The sequence below is a fragment of the Calidris pugnax genome, unplaced genomic scaffold, assembly GCF_001431845.1.
Source record: "Calidris pugnax isolate Ruff unplaced genomic scaffold, ASM143184v1 scaffold30, whole genome shotgun sequence".
Taxonomy (NCBI): Eukaryota; Metazoa; Chordata; class Aves; order Charadriiformes; family Scolopacidae; genus Calidris; species Calidris pugnax.
The window spans coordinates 925,407-943,287 of NW_015090776.1; the positions used below are offsets into that span (position 1 = coordinate 925,407).

Consider the following 17,881-nt stretch of genomic DNA (forward strand, 5'->3'; position numbering starts at 1 on the left):
ATGTGTACATGTACATGCATGTACCTGCACAGCAAATACTTTTGCTTGTTTAAATATATTTGCAATTATTTTACACAAAGGTAGTTGTCAGCTTCCCACTTGGCTCCTCCATGATTTGCCTTCTAATTCCCTAACAGGAAGGAACATCCAAATTTGCGAATCTGGACAGCAGTGTGAAAGAAAATCAGAAAAAGACTCAGAGGCGACTGCAACTTCAAAAAGATATGGTATGTCTCAGGTCCTTTTCCTACCCTTTTTGAATTGGTAACGTGATTATACCTATTTGGTCAATTATATAAGAAGTAAAACCTAGAAAGGTATTTAGAAAGGTGAGTGTGCAGTAGGTAATGCTCTTGAATGTGCCTTCTGCCAAGCAAAACCATCACAGCGATGCTATTGATCGATGCAAAGCAAGTGAACTGAAAATTTTAGACTGAATATGCAGTCACAAGGTCTGCCCCTGTAAATATGTGCCCAAAGCTGCATTTCCCTTATGCTATGGATCGTAGTAAGCAGGTAATGCTGTGTGTGTATATATAACGTGCATATATATGTATGTATACACACGCACAATCCCACACGTGCATATATATGTCTATATAAACAGTTACAAAGTGGGGTTCGTGCTGCACCCAGCTCAAGCTGTGTGGCCTGTGTGGAGCTGCCATGCTGTAACAGCCAATTTGGCTGTCCTTGTACTCCAGCATCACCCGCCCCTGTACTGAAATGCTGGAGGAAATGGATATGCAAAGCACGAGTGCAATCCCTGCCTTCAGTGATCTGATGCTGGGAATGCTCTGAGATTTCAGGATTTGGTGAATGTACGAAGGAGCCACGTTATGTTTCCTGGCACCAATCTTCCCCCGTCCCCTGCTAGGGATAGCTGGGTGTATAGGCTGGTTGCTCCCATCTCCACTTGGGTTTGCTTCACATCCCAACAAGCTGTTTGGGATGGCTACTGAGCCAAGGGTTTGGCCTTAGTTTCAACTCTTCCAGAAAGTTACTAAACCTGTCATATAAAAGGGTAATAAATGATTGATGAATATAAACATGTGTCCTATGAGGAAAAAATTCCATTACCTACTTTTGCTACCCCTTTAGAGAGAAATACAGCGAAAGCCGCGCAACTTTCTGGTAGCAAAATACTGGAAATACTGGAATTCTTGTGATAAAGAAAATTAACTCTGACCAGAGCAGAAATCTCATTTGCTTTTAAACCAGCTCATGAAGCTTCTGACATACCAGCTTGAAAATTGCACAGACTTCCACAGAGATTGCTTTGTAAAATATGTCCGGTTTCCAGTCTGCTGGTGAAAATAGCTTTTGTCTCAAAGTTGGCAAAGATTTAAAAGGACTGGGGGACAGAAATCTGGGATAGGGAGGCAAAAGTGCTGAATATGATTGTTTGTTTGACTGGAAAAAATACAGATCCTTTCAGATGGTAGAAACAGCCTGAACTCTACAACTACTAGCAACCTAGAAAGCTTAAAATCTGAGTAATTACTATTAAAATGCAGTGAATGGTTGGGGAAGATGGTCACTTCTTAGAGGAAAAAAACTGTGACTTGATTTGACTTGACTGTTGCAAGAGGTAACATTATCATTAAGTAAAAATCCACTGGAATGAAGCAGAGAGAGAAACTGTTTACACAGGCCAGGACTGGTCCCCAGCTGTTTCTCTTGTAGCTGGTAACCAAGGGACCCTGTCCCTGGTGCCCAAGGCTTCTTCCACAGCAGGTGGACCAGGTCCTGGTGAGCCATTGTTAGAAACCGGTGTATGGTGGCAATATTGTAATATAAAACCACATGGCAATATCTGTGTGAGCATCGTGCTCTCATTAGAATTTGATACAAATTCTAGATTAGATACTGAGGATGATGTAATGAAAGAAAATGTAATTTCTAAGACCACCGTTTGGTTAAGCAGACTATTTTTATTTATTTCATTTTCTTACATAGGAGCATTTTAGCATTCTAGTTATTACCATTTCTCAGTCAATTAATCCAACATTGCTTTTATCATTTGCAGGGAGTAATGCAAGGCACTGTACCTTATCTTGGTATCTTCCTCACTGATCTCATCATGCTTGACACAGCTCTTCAGGACTATGTTGAGGTAATCTGGGGCAATTTTTTGAATCCTAAATATCTTCCGGGCCTTCCCAGTACTGACTGTGTCTGTTCCTGTATCTTCTATTGGGTCTTTGTGCAGTTCTTAAGAACAGAGGAATCTGGTTTCAGAAAATAATGAAGCAATGTACAGTTTTATTGGCAAGAATCTTGTGTGAACTTGAGTGCAGTTATCTCAAGGAACAAGCTTAGCATTGCATTTTGCCTTGTCTTCTTAGGTTAGAAAACGTGAAGAAAGTAGGCTTTGCATTACTCTGTTTTATTTTTCTGAAAACAACATTTTAGGTGTAAGGATTTCTGTGAATAATTGGTAAATATACACAGGATCACAAACACAGCTCTTCAGACTGATGACTGAAGTTGCTTCAGTATTGACTCTGAGCTCTAAAGTGATTAAAGACTTGGTTTTTTCATTTCTCTTTAGCTGAACAAGCAGGGGGAACCAACCTAGAATAGGAAGGGGAAAAGGATTGCAAGAGAGTCTGGTCCTTTAACAGAGACTGAGGGTGGGGCCAATTTTCAAAAGTGTTTCAAAGGTTTTTAAACACCTTTGAAAATTAACCCCATTACTGTAGACACTGGAGGAGCCACACTGCAGGCCATTAGTCTTCATTGTGCTAGTGGTGGTATTTATAATAAGAATGGGCAAATACAATTCTTCCTGTGCTGGTAATGGTTGCTGGTTTCTTTGGTTTTTCTGTTTTGCAAAACTGCACGAAATCAGGCCTGTGTAATGTTCCTACACATCCCTTTCTTTTTTTTTTTTTTATGAGTGTTCTTGTACTGGGCTTTTCTTCTTGGGCACATTGCCATTTAGGCCATGGGGTCAGATATCCTTTGGAGACTCGGATATATGAGTGCTGTGGTTTATACCAGATCTGGAGACAGGTATTTTTGGAAGGTCCTTAACTCAGGGCAGGTCTGTGCTTTACATTAGCCTTGCTACTTCATCCTGTTTGTGATTAAATTCAACTGAGCATGTGCTCTTCTACTTCCTTCCAACAGGGTGGCCTGATAAATTTTGAGAAGAGAAGAAAGGTAAGTTGAATGTTATGTGATTTTTAGTTTACTTAGTCCTCTTCTAGAGCATTTTCTTGGTGAGACCTGTTGTCTTTGCTCAAGCATATACAACAGCTGCTAATTTTAATGCAAGTTTGTGAGGAAAGAATAGATCCCTGAAATGCTCTGACAAAGTGTAAGGAGTAGTGTTGGAAAAGAACCTACTTTTTAGACATGTGCAATAGGGGTAGAGGAGCTGCAGGCCACTTTCTGCCATGGAGTTCACATGTTGGGCATGAACATTCCCTCCATTTGGTGTCCATGGGAACACGTTACATGTGTGTGTCCTCTATGCTGAGAGTGAATCGGACCTGGTGCTGTGAGATCTTTGCTGTCCAGAAGATACAGTTTATAAAGGTCTTCCTTCTGCTGCAGTAAACTGTTTGTAGGTAAAAGGCTGCAGAGAGCAAACTAGGTACACGGCACCGAGAAAGAAATGCTGATCCTTGTTGGTCAGAGATAAGTAATGGGATGTAGTAGTAAAGGTACTTGTGTCACATCTGTCTGTCTGAAGCTGTGCCAAATCTCCGTCCTGGGGTCTGAAAGCAGACTTGGATTTGGCCGTGATGGAGCCATTTCCTTCCCTTAACCGCTCCCAGCTCTGTAAACCACTTCTTGGACTTGCCTTGTATGTAGAGCTGCACAGCTCAAGAGTCTAATAACGACATAGACGAGCTTCCCCATGGTCATCAGTTCAGCTTCATATAAACCAGTAGTGAAGGTTCCCTCTGAACCACGCCGAGTGCTCAGCTCCAGTCCTGCATCCTGATTCTGGAGCCTGCTCTACCACAAGGGGGTTTTAAGAATTATTTTGGCAAAGTGTATATGCAGGTGGCATTACAGAAGAGCAGCGCATTCTGGTCACATGTACTAAGTGTAGCATTTTACATTCCTCTGGTGCAAGCGTGAGTGCACAAAGTGCAAAGCCGGGGAGGATCAGATTCTCTGCTTTCATTGGAGCCACTCCTAATTATTACCTTTGTTTGCTGCCTGAGAACCACCTAAGTACAGAGCGTGGTTCTTCTCTCAGAGCTGGTCTAGCCAGCACAGGGGTAAGCAGGGTCGGGACACCTGAAGAACTTGTGACCCTTTGCTACCCCTGTTCCTAGAGGAACAACCAGCAGTGCTGCCATTTGGTGGGTTCCCACCTGCATTGCACTTTGGTTAGCACTTGGGAAAAGCTCTGTGGTGAATGATGATTCCTTGTGTTTGTCTTCTAATTTGGGTGCGTCTCACAGAAGGTTCACATTTCAATGCACGTTACAGGTGCTGGGAAAGTAAAAAAAAAAAAAAAAGACTTCATTGTTTGAAAAACTGGTTCTCGAAATAGTCAGTTACTCATCTGAAACTGAACTTCAGGTCAAAGTTTGTCCTGGATCTGTTGTTGCACATGTTTAGCATATGCATGAGTCTGTTTGGCTTTATCGTGTTTTCTAATTAGAATTCCTGTTTGATTACTTTTTTTTCTTAGGAATTCGAAGTAATTGCCCAAATTAAGCTCTTGCAGTCTGCGTGTAACAACTACTGCATAACACCAGACCAAAAATTCATCCAGTGGTTCAAGAGACAGCAGCATTTAACCGAGAAGGAGAGGTAGGTTCTCAGTCCAGCTGGCAAAGCAGGCTGTTCTTACCCCACACCCACCTGCAGGCAGGTTATGTCAGCCTTTAGCTATCCTCTAACAGGAAAACTTACATACACTGCTGCTCGGGGAGAGTGGAAATACATCTGCTTTCTGCTAAACAGCTGTAGAAAACCTGTTGAACGCTTAGCAGGGTTTAGTTTTGAGATTGGAAATCAGGCTTCTGGCTTTGAAATATGATAAGTCTGCTGTGTCTGGGGTGTCTGTATGGCCAGACACACGCTCAGAAGAGGATCCTAAGGGATGTCAAGATGCAGTCGCTGAGCGTTTGGCTGGTGGGTGCGGGCAGCAGGTAGCCAAGGCAACGCAGAACATGCTGAGCGCTCACCAGATGAATGTCTCCTGGGTGTTTGGGGTGGGTTTTGCAGCCCTGCAGTTCTGTGCTACTGCACATGCTGCTACACCAACCCAAGACAATTTATTTATAGCATTTTAGTATCTCCATTAGGTATTTAGGTCCCACTTTGCTGCACTAAGAGTGTAAGCACAGATACTGAGTTGTAGTAAAAAAAAAAAAAGCTTATCCAAGATTCACATTGGGTAGTTTCTTGATTTTTTTTTAAATAAAACTATGAATGTAATCCAAAAAAGCACTAGTTTTTAAAACTATTCTAAAGAAGTGAAATATTCCCTTTACCATGGCAAAATATGGACCGAGCTGTGTTCCTCTTTGTGTAGCCGCGATCTTCTATGAAGTGGGAATAACTGATGTTTTCTCAAATTTCTTGATATATCTTGATATATAGCAAATATCTTGCTACTTTGATATACGTAACCAGTAGTATTGTCTGTAAAAATTAACCCAATGGTCTCTGTTCTTTAGTTACACCCTTGCACGTGAGGTGGAAGCAGCTGCTAACACTAGATCGCCAAAACCTCGGAAAAGCATGGTGAAGAGGATCAGCCTGTGAGTATGACGGGGCCATGGGCAATGGTGTGTTAATAGGAACCTGCATAAACCAAACAACCCCTACTCATTTCACCAGCTGAAAAATCTGGCTGGGGATCCAGACCACTGCATTACTTTAAGGAGACACCATCAGCTAGAAATGCATACTTCTGTCTGAAGCTGTCCCTTTCTATTGTTATAAGTAGTCATAAGAATTATTAATGATGAAGAGATCAGAAACAAACAAGCCGTCCTAAGCTGTCAGAAAAAGGAACAATTTTAGCACTGGGTTATAAATTCAATATCTATTGTGTAATAACTTCCCTGAATGCAGTAGCAAAACAGAGTAAATGAGGATAAAGTCTGGCCTGTTATTAGTCTAATTTGCTATACACATGCAAAAATTCCTTGCAGGATTTTAATATGAAAGCTAAGGTTAACAGAAAGGCATTTGATAATGGAAACAATCTGCCTAACTGTCTTCAAGTTAGAGAAGGGGAAAAAAGTCATGGGGACATGGTTCAATTTAAGTCTAATACCGCAAAGATTCAAACAGGAGGTGGGTGGAGAACAGGGACATGCAGCTCAGCACACACAGGAAACAATACACTAGCAGGAATTCAAGGAAAGCTGCAGGGAATGAAAGCAGAGATCAAGGGCCGAAGTGAAAATATCTTAAAGGTGAGAAATTTGAACCTGATGCACGAGGAGATATGAGGGGACTCCCACATACCAGTGGCATGATCAAGATGAGGGGGGAAATGATGAATTTAACAGCAGTAACAGATCTTAACTCTCCTTTCCTGCTTGATTCTTCCACTTAAGTTCCCTTGGCACAGCCTTCAGCCATTCACCTCCTGTCAGTGCTACTGCAGGTTAGGGTCTGAAAGAATAGATGTTTTCATCCAAAAAAATCACGCAAAAAAAAAATATCTGTGGAGCTGTTTGGAAAGTGTTTTGATCAGTCCACCCGAGTCGGTGGCAATACATTGTAAAAATGTGAGCTTTGAAGATGACAATGCCTGAACTCTCAGTGGCCTCTCACTTGTGTCTCCCTTGGCATGTGTGTAAGAATTGTTGCTGTGGAGCAGAGGCTTAAAGTGTTTTGATCAGTCCACCCGAGTCGGTGGCAATACACTGTAAAAATGTGAGCTTTGAAGATGACAATGCCTGAACTCTCAGTGGCCTCTCATTTGTGTCTCCCTTGGCATGTAAGAATTGTTGCTGTGGAGCAGAGGCTTTGTTCCCTCATTCCTGACTGCGTTTCCGTGCCGTAGTATTGTAATTTACTGAACTGTGCTTGTTTGTGCTATGCAGTCTTTGTCTAAAGTTTTGTTTCGACTGCACTCTGAATGTATTTTGCAAATTAATACTGTAGAAAAGACGGGCATAATTCATCCTGGAAAAAGTGAGTGACACCTCTCTAAATTGTTTTAAATCATTAACTGCATGCTGACACGGCATCTAATTCACCTTGCCTCCCTACCTTATATATTATAAAAGTTTGTTTCCTTTGACACTCCTTCAAATTTACTTGACCTGCATTTAGGAATGAGTCTCGGAGAGGGAAAGCCTGTAATTTACACTTTCTTGTGATCTCCTCATTGTGTACGTGTCTGGTTGGACTCTTAGAGAGAAACTGGTATCTGTAGCACTCCTGTTGAGTGAAAGAATTTGCAGAAAGGAATGAATTTGCCTTTTGAAAGACCTTTCCCCATGTCTGGCCATGCATTACCTTTCCTGTACCGTCTCACTTATGGTGACTGAGTAGGTCTTGAGCTGCCTTGTGTGAGAGGGACCAGGGTGACAGCAGTGTGCAGGAGCACACAAGGTGGAGCCAGCTGCCATGCCTCTAACTTGCCCCTCTTCCCTTGGATCGCAAACACATCAGGTTTACGATCCATCATTTCCTGCCAAGTGAGTCTGAAAATTTAACTGACTGAAGAGGAGTCTCGTTTGTGCTCGTGGGGCATTAGTTCTGCTTTTTGCCTTGCAGCTGGTGGGTGTGCTGTGTCAAGAAGGTATTGTGTTAGTGTGTAATAAACTGTCTTGACAAACCATATAAACAACATAGGGAAATGAAAACAATAGGCCACTCAAGATAGGAAAACAAAACAATACGTAAGATTTTTGAACCAAGTGACAGCTTTGCTCAGCCCAGCTCTGTTCTGTTTTCACTTACTGGCTGTTACGCTTTCTTTTCTATACTAGATTGTTTCTAGGCTCTGAGGGGATCAACCACAGCACACCCAACAAAAAGCAACCCAAATCTGCTCCACGTGGGAGCTCTGGTGAAAGCACGGACTCGGGCAGTGTTTCGTCGTGTGAGCTTAATCAACCGGAATATGAAGACGTCTGCATCAGTCCTATTGGCACTCCTGATGGGCTCCGGAAAAAGGTACGGGCTGGGCCTGTGAGAGATGGTCAACACTGCAGGCAGGTCCTAGATGCTTGCCCAAGTCTGTGGGTCTTGACTAGAGGATTGCTTTCAGTGGGATGGAGAGACTCTAGAAAGAAGTGCATAGAAACAGAAGCAATCCAGACAGAATTTTTGTGCAATTCCTTCTGTGTTGCTGAGATACAAGGCAGACTGAAGCTTTCCTTCCCCGAAACCAGATTTTCTTCTGGTGCCTGGTAGCATTTTTGGTTTAGGTGAGGCCCTGGGGAAGCACGAGGTTAATTTTCCTTTCAGTCCCTCATTGTGGCTTTTGAGAAAGATGGGGGCAGGCTGGTGGCATTTCTGCCTTTGTGCCTGTGGGAAGTGGGGTGAGGAGCCTGAACGTCACACTTGCTCATGGCATACGGCAGCGTGACGTTAGCAGTGACTTGGACGAGAGGATTTTTAAGCCCCCCCAAACAAAATCAAATGAAGACAGAGGTGGGATCAGGTGAAGAGGAGTTAGATTAACAGCGAGTCATTTCCTCCTCGAATGTCTCGCCGTCGGTAGGTCATTCTGCTGTTGGCAGCCTGCTGCCATGGCCATCATGCGCAATCAGCTGGAGCTGGAAAAGGAAGTTTGACTCAAGCAGCCGTGTGCTCACCGGGGAAAGCCCAACTGCAGTAAAGCTTTGCCTGCACTCTGGGAAAGATGTTATCTGGGTTGGAAGGTTGTGTGCGTTAGTGACAGCCTGATCCTGGGGAAGGCAGAGCAGCAGCAGTTGGCCAAGTGACAGGCAGGTGAGGTCAGGGCTTGCCAGCCCTGTGGGTTTGCCCTCCCGTGAGCTCCTTGCTGCCAAGATGAACACCTTGCCTTGGCTCAGTTTAATTCCCCTGGGACAGCACCTCCTCCTGCACGCCAGCTCCCTCTCAGCACACACAGCCAGTGTTTGACACAACCCAGCGCCTCAGGAATCCCTGGTTTTGCAGAGAAGGCAAAGCTCTACACCCCACAGCAAAATGAGCCGAAGGGTGTTCCTGCTGAGAGCAGATGGGCCGGGCGTGTGCTGACACTGTTCAGAGAGACCAGCTATACAGGCAGGAAACCAGCAAAAGGGATCTGATGGTGGCAATCCACAGGGATGTCTTCCCTACAGAGTCTTCCCTTTTGAACTGAATTGTGGTAGCTGTGTTGTTGAAGCCCTTTTTAGGGATGGTTTGCTCAAGTGTCATATTGGGGTTTAGCTTATGGATATTTAAAATGAAATTGTACTAAATGTTCTTAAACCAAATGAAGCATTGGAGGCCCAGACACTGTCATCCATAAGTTGTTTAGACCTGGAGCAGTTGTTACAGTGGTAAGCAAGTTAGAAAGGGAAGATCCTCTCAGCAGTTTTTGAGCAAGGCAGGTGAAGAGAAAGGCAAAACCCTGAGCAGCAGGGAAAGGAAGGGGGCAGTTTCCACTGAGGAAAGAATATTCAGGGAGAAGTTGTAGACAGGGAGGGTGTGCATGTATTTTGACTTGTGTAAAGGCTCCGGCCTGGAACAGGAGCAGCAGTGCCCGTGATGTCTTCTGCTCCTTCCTGGCCTGTCCCAGTCCCCAGCTGGTTGCCCACAACTGGAAGAATCCAGTTCCTTGTATCTGCTGCCACCTCCTGGTCTGCTCTTAGTGAGAGGCAAAAGCAAGCAGTGTGGTGTCAAGCACACCAAATCAGAAATAAGTTTTCATTAAAATGGTGACATTAATCAAGTGAAGCTCACTTTTTCCAGAGGCAAGGAATTACCACTGTCAGCCTGCTGGACAGAGTGCACATCATGGAGGTTTTGTTTGTGCCTTCTGCTTTATCAAGCTCTTCCTCTAGAATGACACACAGACACGTACAGAATGTCTGGGTTTTGACAGTGGTTTTTCTCTCTTGTGTAGCTCTCCGAATCCTCCAAATCCTCCTGTTCCTCCACCATTTCCATGGATACGTCTCCCTCGGCGGTGCCATCTGTCATCAAAACCCGTTCTATACCGAACGCCGTGTCAGTGCCATCTGAAGTCTCAACCCCTATACCGAACGCTGTGTCGGTGCCATCTGAAGTCTCAACCCCTATACCGAACGCTGTGTCGGTGCCATCTGAAGTCTCAACCCCTATACCGAACGCTGTGTCGGTGCCATCTGAAGTCTCAACCCCTATACCGAACGCTGTGTCGGTGCCATCTGAAGTCTCAACCCCTATACCGAACGCTGTGTCGGTGCCATCTGAAGTCTCAACCCCTATACCGAACGCTGTGTCGGTGCCATCTGAAGTCTCAACCCCTATACCGAACGCTGTGTCGGTGCCATCTGAAGTCTCAACCCCTATACCGAACGCTGTGTCGGTGCCATCTGAAGTCTCAACCCCTATACCGAACGCTGTGTCGGTGCCATCTGAAGTCTCAACCCCTATACCGAACGCTGTGTCGGTGCCATCTGAAGTCTCAACCCCTATACCGAACGCTGTGTCGGTGCCATCTGAAGTCTCAACCCCTATACCGAACGCTGTGTCGGTGCCATCTGAAGTCTCAACCCCTATACCGAACGCTGTGTCGGTGCCATCTGAAGTCTCAACCCCTATACCGAACGCTGTGTCGGTGCCATCTGAAGTCTCAACCCCTATACCGAACGCTGTGTCGGTGCCATCTGAAGTCTCAACCCCTATACCGAACGCTGTGTCGGTGCCATCTGAAGTCTCAACCCCTATACCGAACGCTGTGTCGGTGCCATCTGAAGTCTCAACCCCTATACCGAACGCTGTGTCGGTGCCATCTGAAGTCTCAACCCCTATACCGAACGCTGTGTCGGTGCCATCTGAAGTCTCAACCCCTATACCGAACGCTGTGTCGGTGCCATCTGAAGTCTCAACCCCTATACCGAACGCTGTGTCGGTGCCATCTGAAGTCTCAACCCCTATACCGAACGCTGTGTCGGTGCCATCTGAAGTCTCAACCCCTATACCGAACGCTGTGTCGGTGCCATCTGAAGTCTCAACCCCTATACCGAACGCCGTGTCGGTGCCTTCTGAAGTCTCAAGCCCTATACTGAACGCCACGTCGGTGCCATCATCTGAAGTCTCAACCCCTTCTATACTGAACGCCATGTCGGTGCCATCATCTGAAGTCTCAACCCCTTCTATACTGAACTCCTCTTCTTCGGACATGGACATGGGCTCTGTCTCCGAGACACCTAATACCTCAAAAGTGCTGCCTCTTGTTCACAACCAGCAGAGCTTGGATTTGTGCCTCATCCGCGTCAGCGTAGACGACGACAACGGCAACATGTACAAGAGCATCATGGTGAGTGGTGTGGAACAGCAAAATGCTGTTAGCGTTGAATGTTTTCATCCAGGGTGATTTAAACAAATGGTGCTTTTAGTTTTGAAAACACCTATTCACTGAGCCAACTAATCAAACCTGGCTTGAAAGGGAAAGTGACAACTGTTACAATTCAAAATATGTGGAGCACGGTATGAACGAGAGGTTTGAAAAACAGCATCTCTGTGGAAGTTTCTGGTCTTGAAATTAAAACTTGTAATTTAGCAAGAAGTTCAAAGTGAAGCATTCTGATCAAGTGCAGGCTTTCCTGCTCCTGCCCTTCTGTTAGCGATATCTGCTTCTCCTCTGGCTCTGAATTCAGGTGTGAGTTTTGACGTAAGGTGCCACAGGCCAACTTTTGTGTGGAAAAGCTTTCCCCAGGAACTGGTAGGGAAACGGGGAGCTGTAGGAAGGAAGCTTCTCTCTGTGGCAAAGGTTTGCAGACCAAGAGCAGTCAGCGTTCAGGCGTTTCCCTTGGTGCTGGTTCCAGGGATGGAGTCTGGCCGAGGGAGCACAGAGCCTGTGCTGGCCCAAGGGCAGCGTTACTGGCCCAAGGGCAGCGTTACTGGCCCATGCGTAATCTCTGCAGACACCTGATGGAGACTCAGCTGCTGAGCGAACCCTTGGGATCCCTCAGGGCCTGGGGGGAACAAACACACAAGGGGGGTAGTTCTTAGCACGTTTAACTACCTTCTGATTTTCATGGTCTCACCTCCCCAAGTTACAAAGTTCCCCCAAGTTCCCCAAGGGCCTCACAAATTCGGCTACTGGCGAGACAAATCTTCCTTTTGACTGCATAAGGCTCTGGAGGGAGCCCTGGGTCTGCTCCGGATGCACAGCACTGCCACAGCAGACAGTACACCCAGTTACGAGGCCAAAAGGATGTCAAAGAAAGTATTTAACACAGGAGTCTGCAGATTAATTGGTGTCTGCAAACAACAGATGGGGCTTTTATGGCCAGTGAGAACGTCTCATCTCTCAAAGCGATTGCTCAGGAGAGCAGACACTGTGATTTACTGCTATCTCTTTCTAGTACAGTATCTGTTGTCTTGAACTAAAAAAACCACCACTACCAAACGTCACAAATCCCATGTCAGTATCTAGCAGTCCCTATGTCCTCATTACAGTGCCATTGTATTTCTTCAGTTCTCTGAAATCTTTTCCAAGACCAAGTGGTCCATAGATAAGGCAGACTTTGGCTGATTATTAAATCATTATATAGAGTAAATAAGCAGAATTCTCTCTTTCCAGATAACTAACCAAGACAGAACTCCTGCTGTCATCGAGAAAGCTATGCTGAAGCACAACCTGGACTCTGAAAGAGTGGACGATTATGAGCTTGTACAGATCATCTCTGAGGACAAAGGTAGGGAAGCAGAACGCTGCTGCTGCTTAAAAAGTTCTGTTGGATTTTGAAGGAGAGAGTAAAATATGATGTTAGAAACGCTATGGATGTGTTGTCATAGCTGCCAGTGACAATAACCTCCACACCCCACCCCACCCCCCCCCAGGCCTTGACTTTCCTTCTGCTACGTGCAACACTGCAAATTAACACTTGCTCTTGGTCCCTCTTCTGCAGAGCTGGTGTTTCCCCACAACGCCAACGTGTTCTACGGCATGAACAGCCGCGTGAACTTCGATTTCATCCTGCGGAAAAAAGCTCCAGTCAACAGACGGGCGAAACAGAGGGGCCGTTGCATTCTGAAACTCCCCGGAACTACCAAACGGGGCCGTCGGAGCAAAAGGCCCAGCAAAATTGCACTGTAAAGAGAGAGCAGGACGCGGGGAGGAGACCCTTTGCTACCATCCAGTATTACAGAATCACAGCAGATGAATGTGTCAGTATTCCAACTCCTACCATCCACGAGGCTGAAGTGCAAAGTGAACATCTGATAGACCCTACAGCCAGAAATGTGTCTCCTCCCTCGCAACTACATACGGACTGACAAACACGGATTTACGGGACACCGGACTGGAATTTTTATCTTTATTTTCTTTTTTTTTTTTGTTTTGCACATTTGCCTAAGAAGGTGAGAGCCCCCACTTAGAGGGGAAAACGGGACTGGAACATTTGTCTTAATAACACCATACAAACCAACTCTTTTGTGAGAAAACATTTTCCTTTGTGCCAGTATTACACAGAAGAAGAGAAATCTGAATTTATTTTTATAAAACTGGAGAAGAAAAAGTCTCAATACCATTTTGCCTGAACCAAGGAGGAGGTCCCAGCCAGCCTCCAGCTGACTGACGGGAACACTGGTTTGCAGAAGGTGTGGGTGAGCTGAGCACCACGAGCAGCTGCTGCCTCCAGAAGACATCTGCATTCACAAAAAAGCAGGGTGGGTACGTCCCCAAAACGCTCATTGCTGGAGACAGCAGAAACTGCAAGTGTGTGTACTGCTCCCACACGGCCGGCAAACTTTTATTTGCACTTGTTCCACGCCAGAAATTTACCTATTTTTGGACTTTTTTTCCAAAGAACTTTACGAGAATGGACTGCACTTGCTTTTGGATGAATGTCATGTTTATTTCATGAACAAACACTACTTGTCTGGACTTAGGTCTTGTCTTAACGCCACTCCAGGGTGGTTTTCCTTTTACTTCGCTAACCCAGTGAACAGAAATCGCTGCCTTTTGCGTGTACTCTGAAATGACTGATGACTCTGAAATGACCTCTTTGTAATGTGCAATTACTCTTCAAGAGCAAAACTTTTAACTTGTGTTTTCATTCATGAGGGGCAACTACAGGACCCTTTATTTTAAAAGTGGGTATTAAGAGCAGAAGCCAGGTTTTAAACATTGCCCCAACCAACCAGAGATTTTATATACTTGTAGCATTATTATGCATAATCTACAAGCACCTCCCTTGTTCTTTATATACATCTATTGAATGAATTTCCTGACATGGTACATCAGCTGGACTAAAGAATTTAACCGTTTGTTCTCTGTGAAACTTTGAAGAACAGACTCCTTGAGTCTCTTCCCAGAAGACAGGCTTCCTTGAAAGGATGGAGGTTTTATTTTAAAAAGCCATAAACGAGACATTGGATTGTACTAAAAAGGCTGTCTCTGAGACAGATACGTCAGTATTAAACTCAAATACTGAACTTCCCACATCTGGACCTTTCTTCCCCCCCGGTTCTGTAGCACTAATTTCCAAAACCGGGCTCATGATCAGTTGATAAACTGATAATGCAAACAATGTTGGGTTGTACTGTGTTCTACACTACACGATGATTTACCACCTCTGTTTACAAGAAGCACCATTGCAGGTCTGATGAGTTTAAGAACTCCAACTGTATGTTTGTTGGGAGGGTAAAGACAGCGAGTTTCTAACTGAGCCTTAACCTTTGCCCAGCGTTAGGGCAAGATCGCAAGAGAAATTCAGCTTCCTTTGTCTTTCAGTGTCAGCACACGTCAATGTCTGTACGGTATCCTTTGCTCAAGTACAGTTTTGGTCACTCAGAGGTTGTGTCTGTATGAAGCTGAAAGTTGAATGTTCTTGATTTTAAAATTACACCCTCCAAAATGTTATCTATGAAAAAGCTGGTATTAATTGCTTACCTGTTGTCTTTATACAACAAATAAACTTTTTTTCCACTAATATTTGCCTGGAGTTAATCAATTTTCCTGTCTTAGACTTTATTACTGAATGTCGATTGTGGGTTTGTTGTTTCTTCTTACACCTCACCACTTCCCTCACTGTCACCCTCTTCAACTTCATCACTTTTACTAACTGTTCTCAACTTCTTCAGCTCCAACACCTCATCTTCCCTGCCCTCCAGAAAACTTGAAATGGCACATTAGCTGTATCCCCTTTAGCTGTATCCCCTCTAGCTGTAACCCTTCCACGTTGTTTGATTCTTTAACATCAGTTAGCTGTATCCCCTTTAGCTGTATCCCTTCCACGTTGTTTGATTCTTTAACATCACACCCATTAAGAGGTTTGTACTGTTTGTAACAACGTCACCATTACTGTCATGCTTTTTTGTTGTTTTTATGAGGATGGCCTCTGTGTTTCTTCAGCAGTGTGTCCAAGTGAACCAGTTACTCACCAACACAACGCCCTGAGCGGCAGCAGCTGATCACAGGCCGTATGTTCCAGGTGTGCAATGAGCTAAATGGAAATGTCAGCAAAGCAAAAGCCACCCCAGTGCCCCAGTCATGCACCAACCCACTACTGCTAGGGAAAGTTTTGTGCTACTTTTGGAGCTTCCAAGTTTAATGATTTACCTTGTAACTAACCAAGTAACTTAAATTATGCACAAATTTTACAACTGCTTCTTCATGAAATCATTCTCTTTTGGGTCACTGAATGATTTCTGCACCAAGTTGACACAAAAAGGAAAAAAAAAAAGGTTTGAGTGTTTCCATCTTTTTCCATCTTCTCCCCATTGTCTCTATCATGTCATGTCTCCTCCTGGCCTCAACCATTTGGTTGGGTTTCCCCCCCCTCCCCTGCACACAATACAAATGTGTGGAGTTTATATTGCAGCTGCTGCTTCTGCCTTTTAGCACAGTCCCTCTTCCCCTTGGACCCCTCCCACAGGTGCCCTGCCATTTCACAAGTCCTGTCAGCTTTGGGGGAGATTCCAAAAAGTGCCAAAAGTCACACTGGGAGAGTTGCCTTTGTCACTAAACAGGCTCTCATTACAATACCAAAGGCAAAAGAAAAATTACCCTGAAGTTAAGCTTCTACCACCTTTTTTTTTTTTTCCTACCTAAACTACCTAGAGCGATAAAACACAACACCACAGCCTTACTCAGGATAAATACAATCTACTTGTGAACTAGGAATTTCATATTGCCATATTAAGAGCAGAACAGCACTTCTCCTTTCTTTAACAAAAAGCAAAGACAAGAGTTGTTAGGTTACAAGCAGTCTTATTGCAGAGAAGCGTTTTTAGGGCCTGTCACCAACACCCTTCTTGTGAAAAAGCTGGGGTTTTTTTCAGTTCTATTTTGTAAAACCTGTTCCTACCTTCCACTGGTTGGTCACCACAGTCGCTGGGGTGGGCACTGCTGGGTGGTTTTTCCATTGTCTGGGGGGCTCCTTACTTAGCTCAGATGGTCCACAGCAGAGCAAAAACCCCCTACCAAAAGCTGAAAAAAAGAAAAAAGGAGGAAAAATAAATGAGAAGGGAAAAAAAAAAAAAAAAAAACCCCACCAAAAGAGAGAACAGACTGACTATCCCTTCCAAAAAAGTGATTTTCCAGAATTTTAATGCAAGAGAAGCTTAGATATTCCAAAAAAAAAAAAAAAAAAGCCCTCTGTGGTTGATGAAGGAGCCTGGCACTTCCTTACTGACAGCACAGTCCCTGCCCTGCACGCAGCAAACGGCCCTCTCGGCCACAGCTGAGGCTGGTTCAAGCTGCTGCTCCAACTTGTGACGAGTTTTGAAGCCTATTAGATGAGTCAAAATAAATAAATACACAGAAAGTGGAAAAAATATCAGAAAAACACAGCAGTGTTTCAACTGGCTCCGACTTTTCCAAAACACAGTTAATTCTGAGTAAGGCAAAGCCTGGGCAACACCTGCCAAAGAACTGAAAACTCAGACAGGGAAAAATAGCCCTTGCCTCAGCAGGTAGAACCACTGGCCATGGACCACAGCATGTGGACGTAAATAAATGGAAAATTGTATACGTATACAAACCCACACCTGTGCATACAGGTAAAATAACAGTCAGCTAGATTGAGGCCATACCTGCTCTGAAATAGACACATCCATTTAATTCATTGCATTTTTATTCCTTATTCATTTCCACCCCTCCCCTGAAACTGCCATCAAACCCCTTCTACCACTCACTTCCAGAGTCAAATAAAAGGGACAACAGAGCTCCTGCTGACACAGATAAATTCCACGGGTGGGGAAAAGAGAGGCCTCTCATGGACAAAGAGATGGGTCTCGCACAGAACATGAGGGTGAAAGAGACACACAGGGATGATGTACATGAACACAGTGTACCCATAACAAGCCTTTACCTGGAGAGGCAGCCACAATATTAGCTGAGACAAACGACAGCAGAGCAAAGGGACTGGCTCATCCCTGCTCTTCTGCCGGATGCAGACGCACAGCAGTATCTACAGTGGCTCCTGAGGATATGCTGGACGCTCACCACTTCACAGGTGTCCTGCTTCTGAAGGCCACGCCGAGCTTCTTACCATCACCTCTGGGATTGCCATGCTCAGCAGTGATTCAAACAGCCCAGACTTGCCAGCGGTAGAGCGAGACCTGAGGAGGAAGAGAGAGGGGTTCTGAGAGAGGAATGACCCAGGCTGTGTGTCGTGGCCCATGCCAGACCTATCCTACATACTCACCACGTTGCATGGGCACCTGCTCCAGCTTGGACAGCAGAAGGAATGCAGCTTGCAGGCAGCAGCTGCAGAACAGGCACATTTATATGGGCATTGACTCCATCGTAGAGTGACACAGCTGAAAA

The 17,881-nt window shown here is 44.9% G+C and overlaps 1 protein-coding gene and 1 long non-coding RNA gene across 3 annotated transcripts in view; one reads left to right on the forward strand and one right to left on the reverse strand.

Moving 5' to 3' along the window:
* RGL1 (ral guanine nucleotide dissociation stimulator-like 1) overlaps positions 1-15,062 on the forward strand; it is a 112,369-nt gene extending 97,307 nt beyond the window's left edge. For both annotated transcript variants that reach the window (XM_014948322.1, XM_014948328.1), the window contains 9 exons: positions 138-227; positions 2,030-2,116; positions 3,136-3,168; positions 4,661-4,782; positions 5,655-5,738; positions 7,932-8,118; positions 10,022-11,419; positions 12,689-12,803; positions 13,017-15,062. In XM_014948322.1, coding sequence (XP_014803808.1) covers positions 138-227; positions 2,030-2,116; positions 3,136-3,168; positions 4,661-4,782; positions 5,655-5,738; positions 7,932-8,118; positions 10,022-11,419; positions 12,689-12,803; positions 13,017-13,204 — 2,304 coding nt within the window. In that variant the 3' untranslated portion in view covers positions 13,205-15,062. The remainder of the gene's footprint in view (positions 1-137; positions 228-2,029; positions 2,117-3,135; positions 3,169-4,660; positions 4,783-5,654; positions 5,739-7,931; positions 8,119-10,021; positions 11,420-12,688; positions 12,804-13,016) is intronic.
* Positions 2,020-17,755, reverse strand: LOC106891704. The gene is made up of 3 exons (XR_001412771.1): positions 17,424-17,755; positions 16,419-16,540; positions 2,020-4,458 (listed from the first exon to the last, which is right to left on the reverse strand). It is a non-coding gene; the product is annotated as an uncharacterized LOC106891704 (long non-coding RNA).
* Positions 17,756-17,881: the final 126 nt, after the last annotated feature.